This window comes from Balaenoptera ricei, chromosome 6 (genome assembly GCF_028023285.1).
Source record: "Balaenoptera ricei isolate mBalRic1 chromosome 6, mBalRic1.hap2, whole genome shotgun sequence".
Classification (NCBI taxonomy): Eukaryota; Metazoa; Chordata; class Mammalia; order Artiodactyla; family Balaenopteridae; genus Balaenoptera; species Balaenoptera ricei.
The window spans coordinates 69,360,906-69,379,497 of record NC_082644.1 but is presented as its reverse complement, the minus strand read 5'-3'; the positions used below and the strand labels follow the sequence as shown (position 1 = coordinate 69,379,497).

Genomic DNA, 18,592 nt, shown 5'->3' with positions numbered 1-18,592 from the left:
TTTTCTCATGGGATTCTTGTGGGGAAGCATTTGTTGGGAAAACGTGTGAGGTGACAGATTCTATCTTTATAGCACAGAACAGCAGGATGATAAAAACGGATGGAGAGTGTGGGGAAGCAGATTCCAGCTCGTTATAAGTAATAACTTTCTAACAATAAACATTGTCAAACAGTTCTTGACAGTGAAGGAGTGAGTTTCCCAACACTGGGATTCAACAAGCCAAGATGGGTGGCTGTAAAAAGGCCTTCAGGGGAATGAATTCCTGAACTTATGTTGTTTTGCTCTTACCCATCTTCCTGACCTTTCTGTCTGAGAGGCTCTCCAGGTTCAGGCATCTTCCTCCTCCACCTCTTTTCTTTCATCCACTCCCACTGACCACTCCACCACTTTTCTCTGTCTGAGGTCTCGCTTCTGAGCTCCAGACAGGTGTATCCTGTTGCCGCCTGAACTTGGACGGCTCCGATTCCCCAAGTCCCAAGCAGAACCTATGATCTCCCACCCCGCCCCCCGGGTCCTCCTCAATCTGTGAGCACGGACTCAAAGGCGTTTCAAAGGACTTCCCTGCAGGGTTGTGAAGGAGAAGTGAGAGGATGTACTGTCAGTAGAGGGAGATGTCAGCTAAGAAAAGAAATCTCACAGGCCTGGTCGATAGGATTTTAAGGCCATTTTTTTCTCAACTCAAAAAAAGCTTTTAAATTTGGCTCTTTTTGGAACTCTGAAAAAATGAATGTTGTTTTATAACTTCTGACAAGGTATTTTCTATAGTTGGGCAGGTTCTTTCAGCTGATTTGCCTTATGCGAGTGAAGCAATCATTGCATTCAGGCTTTAATGTAGACGATCCTCACAATCACACACATTTAGGTCTGCCTTTCCCCTGCCACCTGTGGCAGAGAGCGGCCAACCCACAAGGCCCAACCAGGTGTGCTAAGTCCAAGCAAGACATGACCAAGGAAGACACACTTCCCAGCCCAGAGCTCCAGGTTTAGCAAGATTCTCCCTCTGGTCATGTGTCACAGGCAGCCCCTCAGCCATCCAGCCCAGCACATGGGGGTGAGCCCTGCTCTCGGCTCCGTTTTGTCCCCATCCTTGCATTTCTTTGTTACTCTACCCAGTTATAGTTTATACTCTGTCATCATATATACTTTATCCTTGGAAACGCACTTAAATCCTTTTGGAAAAAGGCAGGATGGATGGATAGATGAGTGGATGGAGGGATAGATAGATATATAGGCAGATAGACAGATACTCTTTAACAGCCACCTGGGAAAAGGGCTATTGATAAATCCTTACTGTGTCCATTGATTCTACTTACAATTTCCCTCTCTTCTTTTCTCCCTCTGATTCAACTTCTCTTTGCTCTCACGTTCCTATCCTGCCTTCTGTGTCCCATCCCTGCCACCCTCCTCATCTCTGACCCAGGAGAGGGTCTGGGGTAAGTGCAGGCTTAGCACTATTAGAACTTTCCAGGAAAAAAAGCTCCCTCAAGTGTGTTCCAGAAACGCGAGGTCAGTGTTAATCTTCTTGGCACCTTTCCCACTCTTGTTCCATTCTCTTGGCCATCACTGGTCTTCATTCTGGAGAGCTCACCTCTACCTTGTGTCCTGCCCATTTTTCACTCGAGGCATTTGGGGGCAGCTGTAATCAGCTGGATGAGTTACAGAGGGAGGGGAGTCTTGAGAAGAGAACTGTCAGAGAAGAAAGAATTCTGAATGCTGGCTCCTGGTGAGAAGGGTCACATGCTGGGAACGTCCACAGTCCAGGAATAAAGTAATGATACCTACGTACACGCACATACTCAGACTCATCACACAGCAGTGATGCCCGGAAGTCTCACACCTTCCCACACATTCACCTGATTCAAGGGGGAGAATCAGTCTTTTCAACAGTTCAGCTCTCACTCTCTCATCAGGACAGTCGCTTCGCACAGGAGGAGTTCATGGGAAACGAAGCCTTCGGAACCCATTCAGCGGTGGAGCCTCATCCTGCTCTAAGAAAGAGAACTTTCATTCAGTAAACATGTATTGAGTACCTACTGTATGCAAGGGAACCTGATAGGCAAACGGAGTGAGGGCGGGAAGTAGATACACAAAAATGTGCTCCAGCCAGTTCCGCAAAACTCTGGGGAAAGCACCATAAAGAAAATACTTATTCACAGTTGGCCAGTCAAAATCGCCAGATGTGGCGAATCATGCTCGGCATTCATCAAGATGAATTCTCTCACAATTTATATGGATAGAGTGTGCAATTCAGCTTCTGAGATAAACGATAACTATGAGTGCCAACCCTCCAGGACATGCGGTTATCAACAGTTAAGTCCATTCCTGAGTCATCAACAGCTAGGAAAATGTTGATTCCCAAACCACTGGAAGAGACAGCAGGTTGGTAAAGACTTTACAGGGAAACAAGGAAAGCAGCAGCAAATTGGGGGTCTCAGTGGAGATGAAATTCAGGCAAATGTTTCCAAGAATGTGGCCATAGAGAGGCTAGACAGAGAAGCCTAAAATATACTGCCACTTTCTTTCGGGTTTATCTGAAGTTGTGATATTTTAATACAAAGCTACGCATTACCTATGCGATAAATAAAAGAACAAGCAACCTACTTTGGCCAAACAGTTGTCTAACAGCCCTCCATCCTGACACTTTGTTATAGGAGCTCAGTTTAGCTTGACTCTCCTCCCACAATATATCTATCTTGAATTGACAATGTTTTCATCTCAGTCTCTCTGGGTTTGGCGCTGGTAATGCTTATTCTTTTGTGCTTAGCTCTGTGGTCTCCTTTTGAAAGAACCTGTCTGTTTCCTCACCATTTCTAAGCTTAGGCGGTAAAATACTTCAGTTTTGTTCTCTCCTTGGAGCCACCATCACTCCCTAACATATATGATGACAGTGTACATAAGAGTGCTTTATCAACAGTAAAGCAATGGACAAATGTTAATTGATGTGATTCTAAGTAGCTGCTCTAAATATCCCAAGTTGATTTCCAATCACAATTCCTGTTATCAGGTTAAATTTGAAATAAAATCGCCCTCCTTTCTTCTGTGATGACTGAGCCATCCAGGCACAATGCTATTATGACAGCTGGGAATCATTTGAAAATGAGCTTCACTTCACTTGGCATGTCAGATGGTAATTTAAAAAACTGGGTCCTTTTTTTAAAAATATTAGAATTGATTCACATTCAAGAGGCACACCCACCCCGCTAGGAGAGGGGCTCAGATATGCAGCTGGTGGTGGGATGTTAAACCAGGAGCACGGGGACCTGGTCACACGATAAATCCTGATGGAGGCACTGCAAGGATGGCCAGCCAAGACGGAGGCATTTGCGATACAAGGCCAACTTTGACAGAGAACAGGAGGTGATCTTCGTAGGTGACTGACTTCAGAGGGATCCAGCCAAGGACCCCCGTGGGTGTGCTGGCAGGAGGGCAGAGCCTTCCCAGAGTGCTGGAAGGGATGGGGTGATGGCGAGCAAACACGTCAGTGATGGCAAGGTTCCATGACAGACCTGGGAACTTGTATGAGAATTCTTAGGCACAAATGTCACATTTCCTACCTTGTTCTCCCAGGTACCTTCTACCTCCTCACAGGTCCACCCCATTCAACAGATGCTCCCAGACACATGAGAGATCTCAACTTAGACTCCGTTTTTCATACCTACTACCTAATAAAAAACTGCTTTCCTAAAAGACGTTCATCATGAATTTCACAGCTGTTAGGTGAAGCTGCAAAAATCCACTTCTCTCCAAGTTGCCAGATTCCTGTCTTTGTAGATGCAGAATCGTATGTTGGCTATAATACCACTTGTGCCAAAAGGTGGAGAGAGGGAAGAATGCACGTGTATTTGCACGTGTGTACTGAAGGATGGCCAAGAAACTTACAAGCCTAGTTGACTCAGGGGATGGGAAGTGGAAGGCTGGGGACAGGGCTCAGATGGAGACTCCACTGTACATTCTTTTTACTTTATGAACTCTGAACCAGGTGAAGGTATTGACAGTTCAAAAATTAAATTTAAATAATTCCTAGCACTGTGAGCGTCTGTCACCTTGCTTATAATTGCTGATGATGGGAGGTCTCTGACTTCTTACCTTCAACCGTCATCGTTTTGATGGTCATGCTTTCTGAAGACCCAGCATCGTCACTGACTGCCGTCAACTACATAGAACTTTTCTGGTTTTGTAAGGAAAATACTTACTTCGAGAAAGACAAATACCATATGATATCACTTATGTGTGGAATCTAAAATATAAGACAAATAAACCTATCTATGAAACAGAAGCAGACTCACAGACATAGAAAACAAACTTATGGTTACCAAAGGGGAAAGGGGTGGGGGAGGGATAAAGTATGGGTTTGGGATTAGCAGATACAAACTACTATATATAAACTAGATAAACAACAAGGTCCTATTGTATAGCACAAGGAACTATATTCAATATCCTGTAATACACCATAATGGGAAAGAATATGAAAAAGAATATACATGTATGTATAACTGAATGACTTTGCTGTACACCAGAAACTAACACAACATTGTAAATAACTATACTTCAATTAAAAAAAGAAAGAAAAGACTTACCTCTTTCTTTCTCCTTTTGTCCACGTCTCTCCTGGGTACATGGTTTACTCTTACTTTAAACGGAGACTCTAGTGGGCAGAAACTTGTCTTCAGGGTCGTCGGGCAGACAGTTGTACATTGCCAGATGTGGGGCTAAGATTCAGGAAAAGACTCCAGCCTACATGTAGTCTATAAAGACCAAGCTGCGGCCCAAGTCCAACCGAAGGTGGAGAAAATGAGGTGCTTTACATGCTGTCAAGGCAGAGATTCAGATAGAGGCACCCAGTTCTCACCCCATGTCTCTGCTATTCTTCACGTCACGACTCCTGGGAAGAGCTCTCTAGATACACTCTGTCCACTTTGTCATCCTCTCCTTCACTCTTCGCCCCTGAAATGGCTCTTATCACGGCCACTGATAACTTCCATGTGACTGATCCCAATGGCTAAGTCTGTTCCCATCATATTTGACCTCATAGCCACATTTGACACAAATTGTTCATCCCTCTTCCTTGAAGCAATTTCTTCTTTTGTTCTGTCACTCGTTCCTCCTACTCTACTGGGCCAACTGCTCAGGCTCTCTGGCAGACCCTTTCTACTCTCTCCAGCTTTTCAATGTTAGAGTTCTCTGCTCTGGGCTCTCTTCTCTTCTCTACACTGTCTCCCAGGGGACCTCATCCAGGCCTGTGCTTTAATTCCCACCTGCATGCTCTGTGGCTCTCCCGCCCCGACCTCCAGACTGGGCTCCCCTTGAGTTCCAGATGCACACATCTAACTGCCTGCTCTCAACTCTCCTCTGACACAAGCGGCCATCTCAACCCCAACATGCCCACAACACAACTCTTGATTTCCCCTCCCAAACCTGCCCCTCCCCTAGTCTTCTCCATCTTAGTAAGTAGCCCTTTGTTGCTCAGACCAAAAACCTAGGAGTTGACCTTGATTCTTCTTTTCCTCTCCTACTGACAGCCAATCTATTGGCAAGTTCTGTTACTACTGTCTCCAAAACAGATCCTAAATCTGGTCACTTCTCAGCATCTTCACTACTAAAAACCTTGCCCTAACTCCTTCACCACTCATTTGTTCTATGGAAACAGCTTCCTACTTGATTTCCCTGTTTCCATTCTTGCCCACATACTATCTGTTTATCAAAAGCAGCCAAAGTGAACCAGTACATGGGATAAATCCAGTCCCATCACCCCTCTGCTTCAAACCTTCAAATTGCCATTATCTCTGCGATAGTAAGTACTCTGCAGATATTTGTTAACAACTGAATAAGAAAGAAAGAGACCCAGTTACCAGTTTGATGCACAACATAGAAATGTACAAATACTGAAGCAGCAGGTGACAGCAGGACCAGCAGCAAAAGCTAACTCGGTACACAGCCACCCACTGGAGTATGCGCCCTCACTACTCAAAGCGTGGTTCACGGCCAGCAGCGCTGGCATCACGGCGGAGTGTGTTAGGAATAAAGAATCTCAAGTCACACCCCCAGACCTATTGAATCAGATTCTGCACCTTAACAAGTTCTCCAGGTGATTCATATGCACATTAAAGTTTGAGGCGTAGCACCCACAGACCACTTGCATCTCCATTTCCTGCCGTAGCCCAGCACCAACTTCTCTGACCATTAGGGCCAAGCAGGTCAGCACACCTGCTCCTCATCTGCAGCATCACTCAGTGGGCCTGGCAAGGCGATTCCGATTGCCCACGGGTTTTGCCAAATTGCAAAACCTAAAATTGCCAGTCTCCATGCACATGCAAACCTAGTGTGCCCGATTCTAAAGCTCACGATGTTTAACTTCTCCATCTTTGAAAGCACATGGCCCTGGAGTTTTTGTTTTGATAAACACATTCTTTCATTCTAATTTCTAGGTATTTCCTAATACCTGGGAAACAGTGCCAGTCGCCTCTGGTGCTCCTGAGGTATAACTGCTTTTGTTGTGTCCCCCAAATGATCTCTCTCCTGGTGAGTTACAGATAAATGGGATTTCCATATTACTTCATTTATATTAATATAACACTGATGGGTTTTGTTTTTAATGGAAACAATATACTGCAAATATTAAACTAATATGTTTTTATTTCTTCCTTAAGTCATCACCCTTTAGTTCATCCTTTACATAGACTTTTTGATCCAGGGCAAGAGGGTGAATGAAGGAATGAGTAAATGAATGAGATGACTTCTTTAGCCACAATATGTTTAAAATTAGGTTATGAACAGAAAGTGGAATTTTCTAAATTCCTTTCATATAAAAGAGACACAGACAAGAGTTCCTTCTGTAAGTAGATAAGATGCTACTCCATATTGGACAGCTAGATCTTGAGACTGCTATCCTAAGGTAGAGGAATACGGTTATAAAGCAGGGGAAAGAATAGCCACTCCTTCTGCCCCAAGGAATTATAGGTTCCAGAGGGGAGAGAGAGTGGTAGATGGGGGTGGTCAGGCATGTGCCCCTTTTCCTCTTATAATTGGAAGCACAGAAATTTTAGAAAGGATATGAACATGGAGCTGGGAAGAGAAACCAATAAGAATCTATTTCCTATGGCAATAAAATATGATAATAGCTATATTTAATGATGCAGGCACTGTGTTAAAAGCTTTATGTATATCACTGCATCAACCCTCCCAAGAACCCTATTGCTATTACTTCATTTTAGCAGATAAGGAAATTGAATCTCAGAGAAGGCAGGTGACTGGCTCAAGTTTATATGTCTAGTAAGTGACAGAACCAGGATTTGAATCCAGCTATACTCTAACTAAAGAGCCCTCACCTTTAACCATGGTGCTATTATATTACTTTCAGTAATAACTGATGTAGAACTTGGTTGATTTGCCTGCCTAGGGTCAGTTGAATTCCTCCTCCACACTGCCCCCAAAGAAACCCATGCTTGAGACAAATCTGATTATGTCACTCCTCCACTTAAAAAACGTGGAATGGTTCCTGGTTCCCTGTCTACAGGGTAAAGTCCAAAGTCACCATGGCATACATCAGGAGAGGAGCCACTGAATGGAACCCGGGAGAGCAGTTACCCTCTTCATTGTCTAATTTCTTCCCCATTCCCTGAGATAAGCTCATGCATTCAACCAGCTTTCGTATAATAGCACGACTTAAAATGGCGTCTCTCTTCTCCACAGCTGGATATTCACATCTGAGCAAGGCACTACAGCTCACCTCTGGGGCCAGGGCGTGTGATAAGTGCAGCTGCACAGGGTCCTGTGGTTTAACGCTCTGTAGTTGCTGTCCTGAGATCCTTAATACTTTTATCTTTGAATTTATGTAAGTGGAATATGCTGGGACTACAGAGCATGCGCCTGGGGCTGGTAGCTTCCGCTCACAGGGGGTCCCGCCTTCCCACTGCCTCTCTGGGATCCACCCACTAAGCCCCAGGCTCCGCCTGGCTTCTCCCTCCCTGCCCCTGCCCCTGTCCCTCTGACTACAGTAGCAACCAGGCGGGGTGGCCTGAGTTCTACTGTTACACTCTGCCCCCAGGGAGGTGCACGGCACAGGTAGAGTTGGAATCAGGCACGTGTCCAGCTGTTTCCAGAGGTGGGGAAGAGAAATGCTAATTCCTGCTCAGGGACTGAGCTCAGTGTGCAAATCCATGGGGCCCTCGCAGCCACTCTCAATCTCAGTACTGGGAAGTCACAGTCTCTTGCGGGGTCACCCGTCCACCGTGGTTTGGAACAATAAGCTCACGAAAGGGGAGACAGACTCATCTACCCAGGCTGGGTCTCTGCATCTTTTTTTTTTGCACTGGGTGGTACAAATTATGAAGCCTGCTCTGTCTATGGCTCTCTGATGTGTTTCGTTAAATATAGTGGAACTGTCAAGTCACAATAAAATGTGACATTAATGTTACTTCCAAGGGTGCTGAGTGCAAGACACTAACAATTTAATAAGTTTAGGCTTTTGTATTGACCTATGTTAATGTGTGATTTCATGCTATTTTGCATGGCAAGGGAAGTTTCTCAGAATTTATTTGATTGCTAGATCAATGTGAAAATGCATTATCGGCCTGCCTTGAGCATGGCCAACTGTTGACCTCTCCAATTAAGTAGACTTGAGAATGAAAATTCAATTATAACGAACAAACGTTTCTTGAACACTTTCTATGAGCCAGGCCCTATGCCAGGCCCTGTGGGGAATATGCAGATTTGTGAGATTTGTTCCTATCTTCGGAGTGCTTGCAAGCAAGTGGGAAGAGGGAGACATGCATGTGTGGATGACTACGGTATAATACACCATCTTACCTTATAAGTGCAGAGGAAATGGAATTAGTAGTGAGGCTGGACTGTCTGTAGGCAGCCCCTCATAAGCAGGTGATAGTGGTTCCTTGCCTTATGTACATTCCCCTTCTTGGGGAATGGAACCTTACTTTTTTTCAGGCTCAGTCCATCTCCAGCTCAGAGATAAATCTTGTTCAGTTTAGCCCCTCTGTAGTAATCCCATGTCTCTTGTCACTGACTGGTTTAGAGGTGGGCATGTGACTCACGTCTGGCCACGGAAGCACGAAGGCAAGTCTGTGGGTTGCTTCTGAAAGGCTCTTTTGCAGTACAGAGAGCTTTGAGGTTAAGAGCACAGACTCCGGAGTGGACTGCCTGGTTTACAATCCTGGCACCACCACTTACTAGCTGTGTGTCATCAGGAAAATTACTTAACCTTTCTGTTTCCATTTCCTCATCTGTTCAACGGGGTTAATAATAATACATACCTACAGGATTGCTGTAAGGATCACAATTAGTTTATGTTTGTAAACTGCTTAGAAGAGTGCCTGGTACGTAATAAGTGTTATATAAGTGATAACCATCATATCTTTAAGAGGAGACACCAGAAGTGACAGCCTCTTCTTATGACCCTGGACGTCGGTGTGTGTAGATGTGACTCCTGTAACTTTCATGGTCTCCTTGTGCCTCTTAAGGGGGCTGACCCATGAGGGAGGATGGCAGAGCCAAAGGAGGGAAGAACCTCAGTCCTCGATGAAAACACCAAGCCACTGAGTCACCAATCCTGGAGTCCACTCTACCTCTGCACTTCTTGTTCTGTGATACGATAAAGTTACAGTTTTTTTTTCAGTCAGCGCCTCATTTTACTGGCAGTCAAAGGCACAATTTAACCTCTACAGCAACTGCCTGGTGTATGTCCTGGAGCTCCTTAGCCTGTGCGACCTCTAAGTCCCACAGCTGTCCTGGTTGCACTTCCCGAGATGCGGGCTACCTCAGAGCAGCTCCTGACATCAGCTCCTTACCAACTTGTTACGACTCCCCAGGGCTCTGGCCTTGTCTTAATCATGATGTGACGTTATAAATCATAAATTCATAATATTATAGATCTTCAGAACTGTTCAAAGATTGGGAAATAATATCAGTGTTTTGAATCATTAGAAGTCATGGGTTTCATCACTTGTGCCCACGTCTATGGATTGATAATGGCTTCCTAGGGTGTCAGGCTGAGAAGGACTGTGAGGTCACATCCGGGTTTGGTGGGAAAGAGTGTGGGGATTGATTATGAATGTCTGCCCCGGGTGTGGGTGGAGGCAGTGGCAGCAACGATACTGTGTTTCTATAATCCAGGGTTTACGGTTTCTTGAAAAGCAATTAGAACACTGTCAGGCCTCATAAATTGTACCAATGTTTTCTTAGGTCAGTCTCCCAAGGCAATAGAAATAAAAACAAAAATAAACAAATAGGACCTAATCAAACTTACAAGCTTTTGCACAGCTAAGGAAACCATAAACAAAACGAAAAGACGAGCCACCAAATGGGAGAAAATATTTGCAAATGATGCGACCAACAAGGGCTTAGTTTCCAGAATATACAAACAGCTCATGTAACTCGACAGTAACAACAACAAAAACAACCCAATCAAAAAGTGGACAGAAGACCTAAATAGACATTTCTCCAAAGAAGACATACAGATGGCCAATAAGCACACGAAAAGATGTTCAACATCGCAAATTATCAGAGAAATGTAAATCAAAACTACAGTGAGGTACCACCTCACACTGGTCAGAATGGCTATCCTTAAGAAGTCTACAAATAACAAATGCTGGAGAGGGCGTGAAGAAAAGGGAACCCTCCTACACTGTTGGTGGGAATGTAAGTTGGTACAGCCACTATGGGGAACAGTATGGAGGTTCCTTAAAGAACTAAAAATAGAACTATCATATGATCCAGCAATCCCACTCCTGGGCATATATCCAGACAAAACTATAATTCATAAACATATATGCACCCCTATGTTCACAGCAGCACTACTCACAATAGCCAAGACATGGAAAAAACCTAAATGTCTATCGATAGATGAATGGATAAAGAAGATGTGGTATTACATACATACAATGGAATACTACTCAGCCATAAAAAACAACGAAATAATGCCATTTGCAGCAACATGGATGCAACTAGAGATTATCATACTAAGTGAAGTCAGAAAGAGAAAAACAAATACCATATGATATCACTAATACGTGAAATCTAAAATATGACACAAATGAACCCATCTATGAAATAGAAACAGAATCATGGACATAGAGAACAGACTTGTGATTGCCAAGGGGGAGGGGGTTGGGGGAGGGATGGAGTGGGAGGTTGGGATTAGCAGATGTAAGCTATTATATATAGAATGGATAAACAACAAGGTCCTACTGTATAGCACAGAGAACTATATTCAATATCCTATGATAAACCATAGTGGAAAAAATATTTTAAAATGTATATATATGTATAACTGAATCACTTTGCTGTACAGCAGAAATTAACACAACACCGTAAACCAACTATACTTAAATGCAAAAATATTGATTAAAAAGAAAAAGAACACTGTCAGGCCCGATTCCATTATTCTGATTACTCTTAACTTCAGGATAGATTTATTTATTTTATCAACGTACATTTATTGAGCACCTTCCACGCACTGGGTGTACTGTTAGGCATTGTGGAAAATCAAAAAGTGAATCGGTCTCTGATCCAAGCCACAAAGAACCAGTTAATAGAAGAGAAAGATGTGCGTGTTTATGGTAGGAAGTGATAAAATGCTGCGTCAAAGGGTTCGTTCAAGAAGGGAGACACATTAAAGGTAGGAAAGGGTACTTTTAGAGAGGCACGCTGGTGAGGGTGAGTTGCAAGGAAGCCTTGCAGTCTTGGGAGTAGGACTGTTGGCATGGATAGAAGGAGAAGGCTATTTCAAACTGAGCTGCCAGAAGGAGTGAAAGCACCAGAGTGGAAAGCTGACGGCTGTGGGTGACCGGCTGACTGATGAGAATATGTAACCGCTCTTTATCCCAGGTTCCCCCACGGAGTAAGCAGGTTGCCTGTTGGGCTTCATTAGATCGTGGTGCTGACGTGACATCCATTTTTATAAGGGCTGTTAAGCCAGGGGAAAACCCGCTCTTCAGAAAGATCATCTTTCACCACCATTTGAAGTGTGACATACAACGAATATCTTAACGTAAAGGAGAGGCCTCACTGGTGTCTCACGCTGTACATTTTTATTGTAAACCTAAGAGGACTGACAAAGCTTCCATCTTTATTTTCTTAACTACACACAGAGTCATCAAATATTGCCAATGAAGAACATTCCTGACATCATATTATTCCATGACCTGAATAAAGCAAAAATTCTTTAACACATCGCTGAGCTAGGCACTAGCTATTGATTTACTGAAAATATTTGCAAGAACAGCTTAAAATTGCAAATAGATCACCCCTCACATGCTCTAATGTCATGTCATACATATGCATACGTTATAAACATGAGGTAGGATTTTGTTCAATTTCTTTTTTAAATACTTCAAAAATTAAAGCAACGCTGTTGGCTTTACTATTAAAAAAAAAAAAAAAAAAAAAAAAAAACCAGAAAAGAAAATCATTCTTCGGCTACATGCAGAAAGCTGTTAAGGACCAGTCCAGGTAAAGAAGCACCAAGAAATAGATTTGTCAGTAAAATTAGGATGCACATTTTAAAGTTAAGGAGGAAAAAAGGAATTTAAATAAACCTAAACAACCTTGTAAAGTTTAGAATGCATGTGAACATGAAGGATTAACTTGCATGTCAAGGGACTTCTCGGGCCTTCATTTACTTATGGCTTGGCTTGTCACTATCTTCTAAGCAAACCTAAAACAGAGAAGGTGATTCTATGACACTGAGTAATTAAATTCCACCAGATCCAAAGCTGCAGGCAAGCCGGTTGTATGTTCACGTCCCCTCCTTCCCTCCCTGCTCCCCTCTTACTTCCCTCTTCCTGCTCCATGCCTTTTCCTGGAGTTTTTATGGGCAGCCTTAGATCTGTATTTACCCACTATATTTAGTGAGTTTGATTATGCATAGCCTAAATTCAGATCTGAGATGATGATCCAGATTTTTGTTCACTGAAAGACTTTTTCTTTTTTTATAGGTTTACAGCAGACTAAGCAACGACTCTCTTTTCTTGCTATTCAATAGGCTCGTTTTGCCTCAGGGCTTTGCCCTTCCTGCTCTCCTGTAGAAGGCTCTGCGTGCACATCTGCCCAGGCTGGTTCCTTCCTGACATTTATGTCTTCACTCTGCAGCTACCTCTTTGGAGAGGACTAGAAGATCACCCCACGTAAATAACACCCACCCCCGATCCCTGGCCTTGCCACTGCCCAGCACATCACTCTGTTCGTTTGTTTTCTGCTATCCCTTTTTCATTCTTGTAAGTTTTTATATAATTATTTTTATAGATACAGTAAAGTTCACCCTTTTTAGTGTCCAGTTCTGCAAGTTTTGACAAACACATAAAGACATACTGCCATGATTACAATCAAGATCTAGAAAGATTCCATCGCCATGCACAATGTTCCCATACTCCCTTTATAGTCAACCCTCTCTCAACCCCAGCTCTGATCTGTTTCCTGTATCTACAGTGTTCCCTTTGCCAGAATGTCATAGAAATGGAGTCATATAGTACGTAGCCTTTTAAGTCTGGCTTTTTTTCACTTAGCATAATGTAGTTGAGATTCAGCTGTATTATTACATGTATCAGTACTACATTGCTTTTGACTGCTGAAAATTATTCCATTGTATGGATGTTATTCATTCTCCATTTGAAAGACATTCCTGCTATTTCTAATTTTTTGTAATTATAAATAAAGATACAATAAACATTCAAATATAGTTTTCATTTCACTTGTGTAAATACCCAGGAGTGGGATTGCTGGGTAATATGGTAAGTGAATTTTTAATGATAGAAGAAACTATTCAACTGTTTCCCAAAGTGTCTGTACCATTTTGTATTCCAACTAGCAATGAATGAGAGTTCCAGGAGCTCCACGTATCCCTCAGCACTTGGTATTGTCAGGATTTTTATTTTAGTCATTGTAATAGGTGGGTAATGGTATGTCATTATGGTTATAATGTGCATTTTCCCTAATGACTAATGATGTTGAACATCTTTTCATGTGCTTATTTGCTATTATACCTTCTTTGATAAAGTATCTGTTCAAATCTTTTGCTCTTTAAAAAAATCATTATTTTCTTATTATTTTTCTTATTATTTTTGAGAGTATTGCATCACACCTTCTTTTTTTTTTTTTTTTCACTTCACACCTTCTTTTTATATTCTGGATACTAGTTTTTCTTCCAGATATATGACTTCCAAACATTTTCACCCAGTTTGTGACTTTTCATTCATTTTTAATTTTGATAGGACAGTTTATCATTTTTTTCTTTTCATGAATTGTTTCTGGTGTCATATCTATGAAATTATTGTCTAATCCAAGGTCACAAAAATTTCCTTCTATGCTTTACATTTTAATCTATGATCCCTTTCGATCCCTTTTGAGTTAATTTTTAGAGATGGTATGAGATATGGAAGGGAGTTTTGTTTTTTTTTTTAAATGGCATACTGATATCCAATCATTCCAGCACCACTTTTGTTTTTTTTTTTTTTTTTTTTCTGAATAATTCCTTTAATTTTCTCTTCCTGGCAGTGAAGAAAATTGCCTTTTCTGTTTTTCCCTGCTGCAGCCTTGCCCCTGCAGGGTCCCTTAACTTCACTCCATCACACTTGTCTACATCTTCTCCAATAAAAACAATACAGACACTTAGAAGAGCATGGTATTTTGTACCTAAGAACATATATTTGTTTTACTTCTAACACTTAGGAGCTGTTTAATGTGAGCCTGTTATCTCACCCGTAAAGTGGGAACACAAATACAAATACATTCACAAAGATGTAGGAAAGATTAAATTAGCATTGGAAAGTGCTTTGTGAACCTCAAAAACCTATAGAAACATTTACAATTACAGGCCAGCTGTCACAGAGCTTTTTCTTCTCCTTCCTGCCAAGTAATATTTATCCTCCGGTCCCACATATATATGTTTTAATTGTAAATGAAACCATTCCATGAACTCTTTCTTCTGGAATAAACAGAAAGGTAGTCCAGTGGCTTCTATGCTGCTGGTTATAGAGGCAAAGGCCATCACTGTCCATCATTTGTGTGACAGCTGCCACTTATGGACTTCCAACAACCAGATGTAAGCCAATAAGCCAACAGGAAATCTAACTTATTTGAAAGACTATCACTTCTCCATTGAGTTGCCTTTGCAACTTTGTCAAAAATTGATTGACATATATGTTTGAGTCCGTTTCTGATCTCTATTTCATTCCATTCATCTACATGCCATCCATTCATCAGTACTGCACTGCCGTGATTACTGTAGCTTTCTTGTAATTCTTGAAATCAGGAAGACATTACTCTGTTTATCCTTTTCAGAGGTTACCACTATCTGAAATTATCTTATTTATTTGCTTACTTTCCTGATGTCTGTTGGGAGACATGAAACCATGAGACCAGGGAGTTTGTACCTATCTCATTCTCTCTTATACCCCAGCACTGAGAAGAGTGCCTGGCACACAATAATTACTTAATAAACTGGTTGAAAAAAAGCACAAAGGAAACCAATATTTAACTTGAGGAAATCAAGGGAACTTAGTATTTTGGGGGAAGAAGGGTCAAATTGTTCTGTGAGAAGCCAAGAGTAGAACAGAGGCTTGGCTTGTGGTGTGAGCGTGGAAGATGAAATGCTCTTTGGGCCACGGCATCTTGGTCACAGTTCTTTTAGGAGCCATCAGGAGCTCCATGGGGCCACATTCATTCACTCATTCATCAAGTGTTTACCTAGCACCTACTGTGCTAGATACTGCATTACACTGCATTATAAACGGCAGTAGGCAAAATCTTGTGCTCAAGGTATGTGGCATTGCGGACAAATAAAATAATAATTGAGACAGAGCCATCCAGGTGCCCTAAAAGTGGAATCTGCACAGGGCTCTTTGAGTGATGTGGGAGGGGCATCTCAGCCCGCCTCTGGCTTGGGAGGCTTCTCAGAAGTGAGCATACTTGATTAAGGTCTCAAGTTTCAATAGGAAACTTTGGGCCCCAGCTTTCCTTAGTGGGACTTGGCAACAGTACCTCAGAGCTCTCTCTCCTGGTGCTCTGAAGCAGCTTCAGCTGTTTCTAGGTTTGGGGCACCCGTGGTGGTGGTTTTATGGAGTAACACTCTTGGTGCCCTCTACTTCTCCTTCGTGTCACTTATTGCAGTTATGATGATATAATTAATTATGCAGATAGCTATTTAATGCCCACTTCCCTCCCACTACAATGAGAGCTTCATGGAGGCAGGGGCTGCACTTGCCCTGGTCACAGCCGCATTTCCACAGCCCAGCACAGTGAGTGGCCCAGCCAGGTCCTGGGACAGACTGTGTGGGAACCTAATGATGAAGGACTAGTCTCACAGTTCTTGGAAAATCTACTAGGTTACCGGAGAACTTTCCCTCCCTGATGGAGTAGTTTTGTGCCTTTGCTCACTTTTAGGAACAGCTATTAGCTCTTCTTTTATTTTCAAATTACTTTAAAATAATTAATAGTCAAAATAAAAGTCCCCCCAACCCTGCCCAAGGAGAAAGAGAAACTTTCACATTATGTGTAATGGTGGATGCTCATGTGTTCAGCAATTAATTTGTTGATCTTGACATGTTTTTAGCATGTCGCTGGTGGCCAGATGGTATTGGGGATCTGCCAAAACCCCAAAATGAATCTTTTGCTTTTGTGTGTCAGTAGGGCCTACTGTGCCCTAAAAATGGGCAGAATAAAAAGCAAATGGAGAGAAAGTTATTCTGAGGCTGTATTACCAATTGTTCCTCTGGGTAATGCCATTTATTTTAATTCTCCCACATACACACATACAACACACACACACACACACACACACACACACACACACTCTCTCTCTCTCTCTCTCTCTGCTGCTTCTCGGTTGCTGCAATAGCAAACTGGAGTTGCATGTGGGGGAGGAGGAGAAGGGTATTAACACTGTTGGACATTTAACTAAGCACCTACTATATACCAAGTACTCATCAAAGATTCTGTCAGTTAGCCCACATCTCCATTGAGGATACCGAGGCCTAGACATCAGGAAGGGCTGGTGAAAAAATATAGTCAAGATCTGTGATTCCCAGGGAAGTTACATTTTCAAGCACCTCATTTGCTTAATTAAATACATGAATCAGACTTGCTGCTGAGTGAGGGAAAAGGGGAAAAGGAGAGGCATCTGCCCTTTGCTCCACTGTCCATCTGTCTGACAGGGCTGTAGCCATCTTAGGCATCAGCAGACCTCTGACACTCTCACTTTGACCTTGTGGCTACAAGGTGTGTTTATGTCTTCGTGCGAAGCAGGGGCTGGCCAAGGCCCGGGCCCTCTCTCCGTGGTTTTCTGGTTCAAACCTTGGTCCTGTGCGATGAAGTGGAAGGGGGACTCAGAGTTACTAGCTTACGTGGTTCTTTCATTCAAAAGTGGATTTTCTGAAACCCTACAAGAATTCATTTTCTTTTCCAAAACCCAAATGATTCTGTTTGGAATGAACTACAAATCAACATCTATTTACTCAGAGGTAGAGCTGGTGAGCCGAGAACAGGAAGAAAAGAAAGTGACATTTATTGAGCACCAGTTATGTGAACTACTAAGTACTTGGACATGTTATAGATCCTTGCAATCGCCTGGTGAGGTATGCTGTTTATCTCATCTTACAGACGAGAAAACTGAGGGCTAGGCAGGTTCAATAGTACTGGCGAGTAGTCAGCCTGTTCTCTCCGAGGCCAAAACCTGTGCCCTTTGCTTAACATGGCAGGATTGTGCAAGGGGATGGGAGCGAGGACTTCTCCCTTCCCTCGGAATTAGAGACAGATCCATATCCCTAACTGGCAATAGGTTTCAAAGAGTCACACCATGTGTGATAGCCTACATACAACATATACAATTACAGCCTTGCCTCCCCTGCTTCAAGGTCAACATTTCATTTTCCCATCTTGGCCAAAGAATTCTTGGTGTGGTTTCCTGAGTTTCCCCTTCTCTTCAAGCTTTTTAATACTATACAGACATGATGCTTTGAATTAAAGCCTTGGGGAGACATTAAAATATGAGAGAAAAGTCACTTTCTATTAAGAAAGTCAAGAGTGACAGTGTCCAGTGGTTTTATTTGTGTGGTTGATTTCATGTGTGGATATTTAATTGGCTCGCAATGAATAGCTATACAAATGGGGAGTTTTTCCAGAAACATTTGTTGTATCCAACCCACTGTGGCAAGTTCTTCATATCAGACAAAATCTGCACAGCTGCCAAAGAAAATTATGTCCTGACTTACATGATCTCAAAAAACATCTAAAAAAATTTACTTTAAATGGACTCATGTTTTAGGTGTATTGGAATAACTGCTACATAAAATCATCCCATAGTGAATGAAGGTCAAAGAAGATCATCTTTAAACTCTACATTTTGCAGATGAGAAAACTGAATGCCAGAAGGAAAGTGACTTTACCTGAGGTCACACAGCTCTTTACAGCTCAGTTGTAAGGAGAATTCACTTTGTAGGACTCTCCTGCACTGTATCAGGATCAGATTGTTATATATTGAATTCTATTTAATGGAACATAAAACACTCAACTCCATATCGGGATCCAAGTCTCCTTAGAGAAGAAGAACAGATGCTTTTTCTCCTCTTAGGAAAGATGGAATTATTCT

The 18,592-nt window shown here is 42.4% G+C and overlaps 2 protein-coding genes across 5 annotated transcripts in view; both read right to left on the bottom strand.

Annotated features, from left to right (window-relative positions):
• PUM3 (pumilio RNA binding family member 3) overlaps positions 1 to 10,895 on the bottom strand; it is an 82,958-nt gene extending 72,063 nt beyond the window's left edge. For 2 of the 4 annotated variants that reach the window (XM_059924805.1, XM_059924806.1), the window contains exon 1: positions 1,854 to 10,895. The gene's annotated coding sequence lies outside the window, so the exon portion shown is untranslated. The remainder of the gene's footprint in view (positions 1 to 1,853) is intronic. The other 2 variants (XM_059924807.1, XM_059924809.1) reach the window with 2 other exon arrangements.
• A 486-nt stretch (positions 10,896 to 11,381) lies between these two features.
• Positions 11,382 to 18,592, bottom strand: part of LOC132367085 (histone-arginine methyltransferase CARM1-like) — a 248,593-nt gene continuing 241,382 nt past the window's right edge. Inside the window, exon 13 of the mRNA XM_059924811.1 lies at positions 11,382 to 12,667. Coding sequence (XP_059780794.1) covers positions 12,658 to 12,667 — 10 coding nt within the window. The 3' untranslated portion in view covers positions 11,382 to 12,657. The remainder of the gene's footprint in view (positions 12,668 to 18,592) is intronic.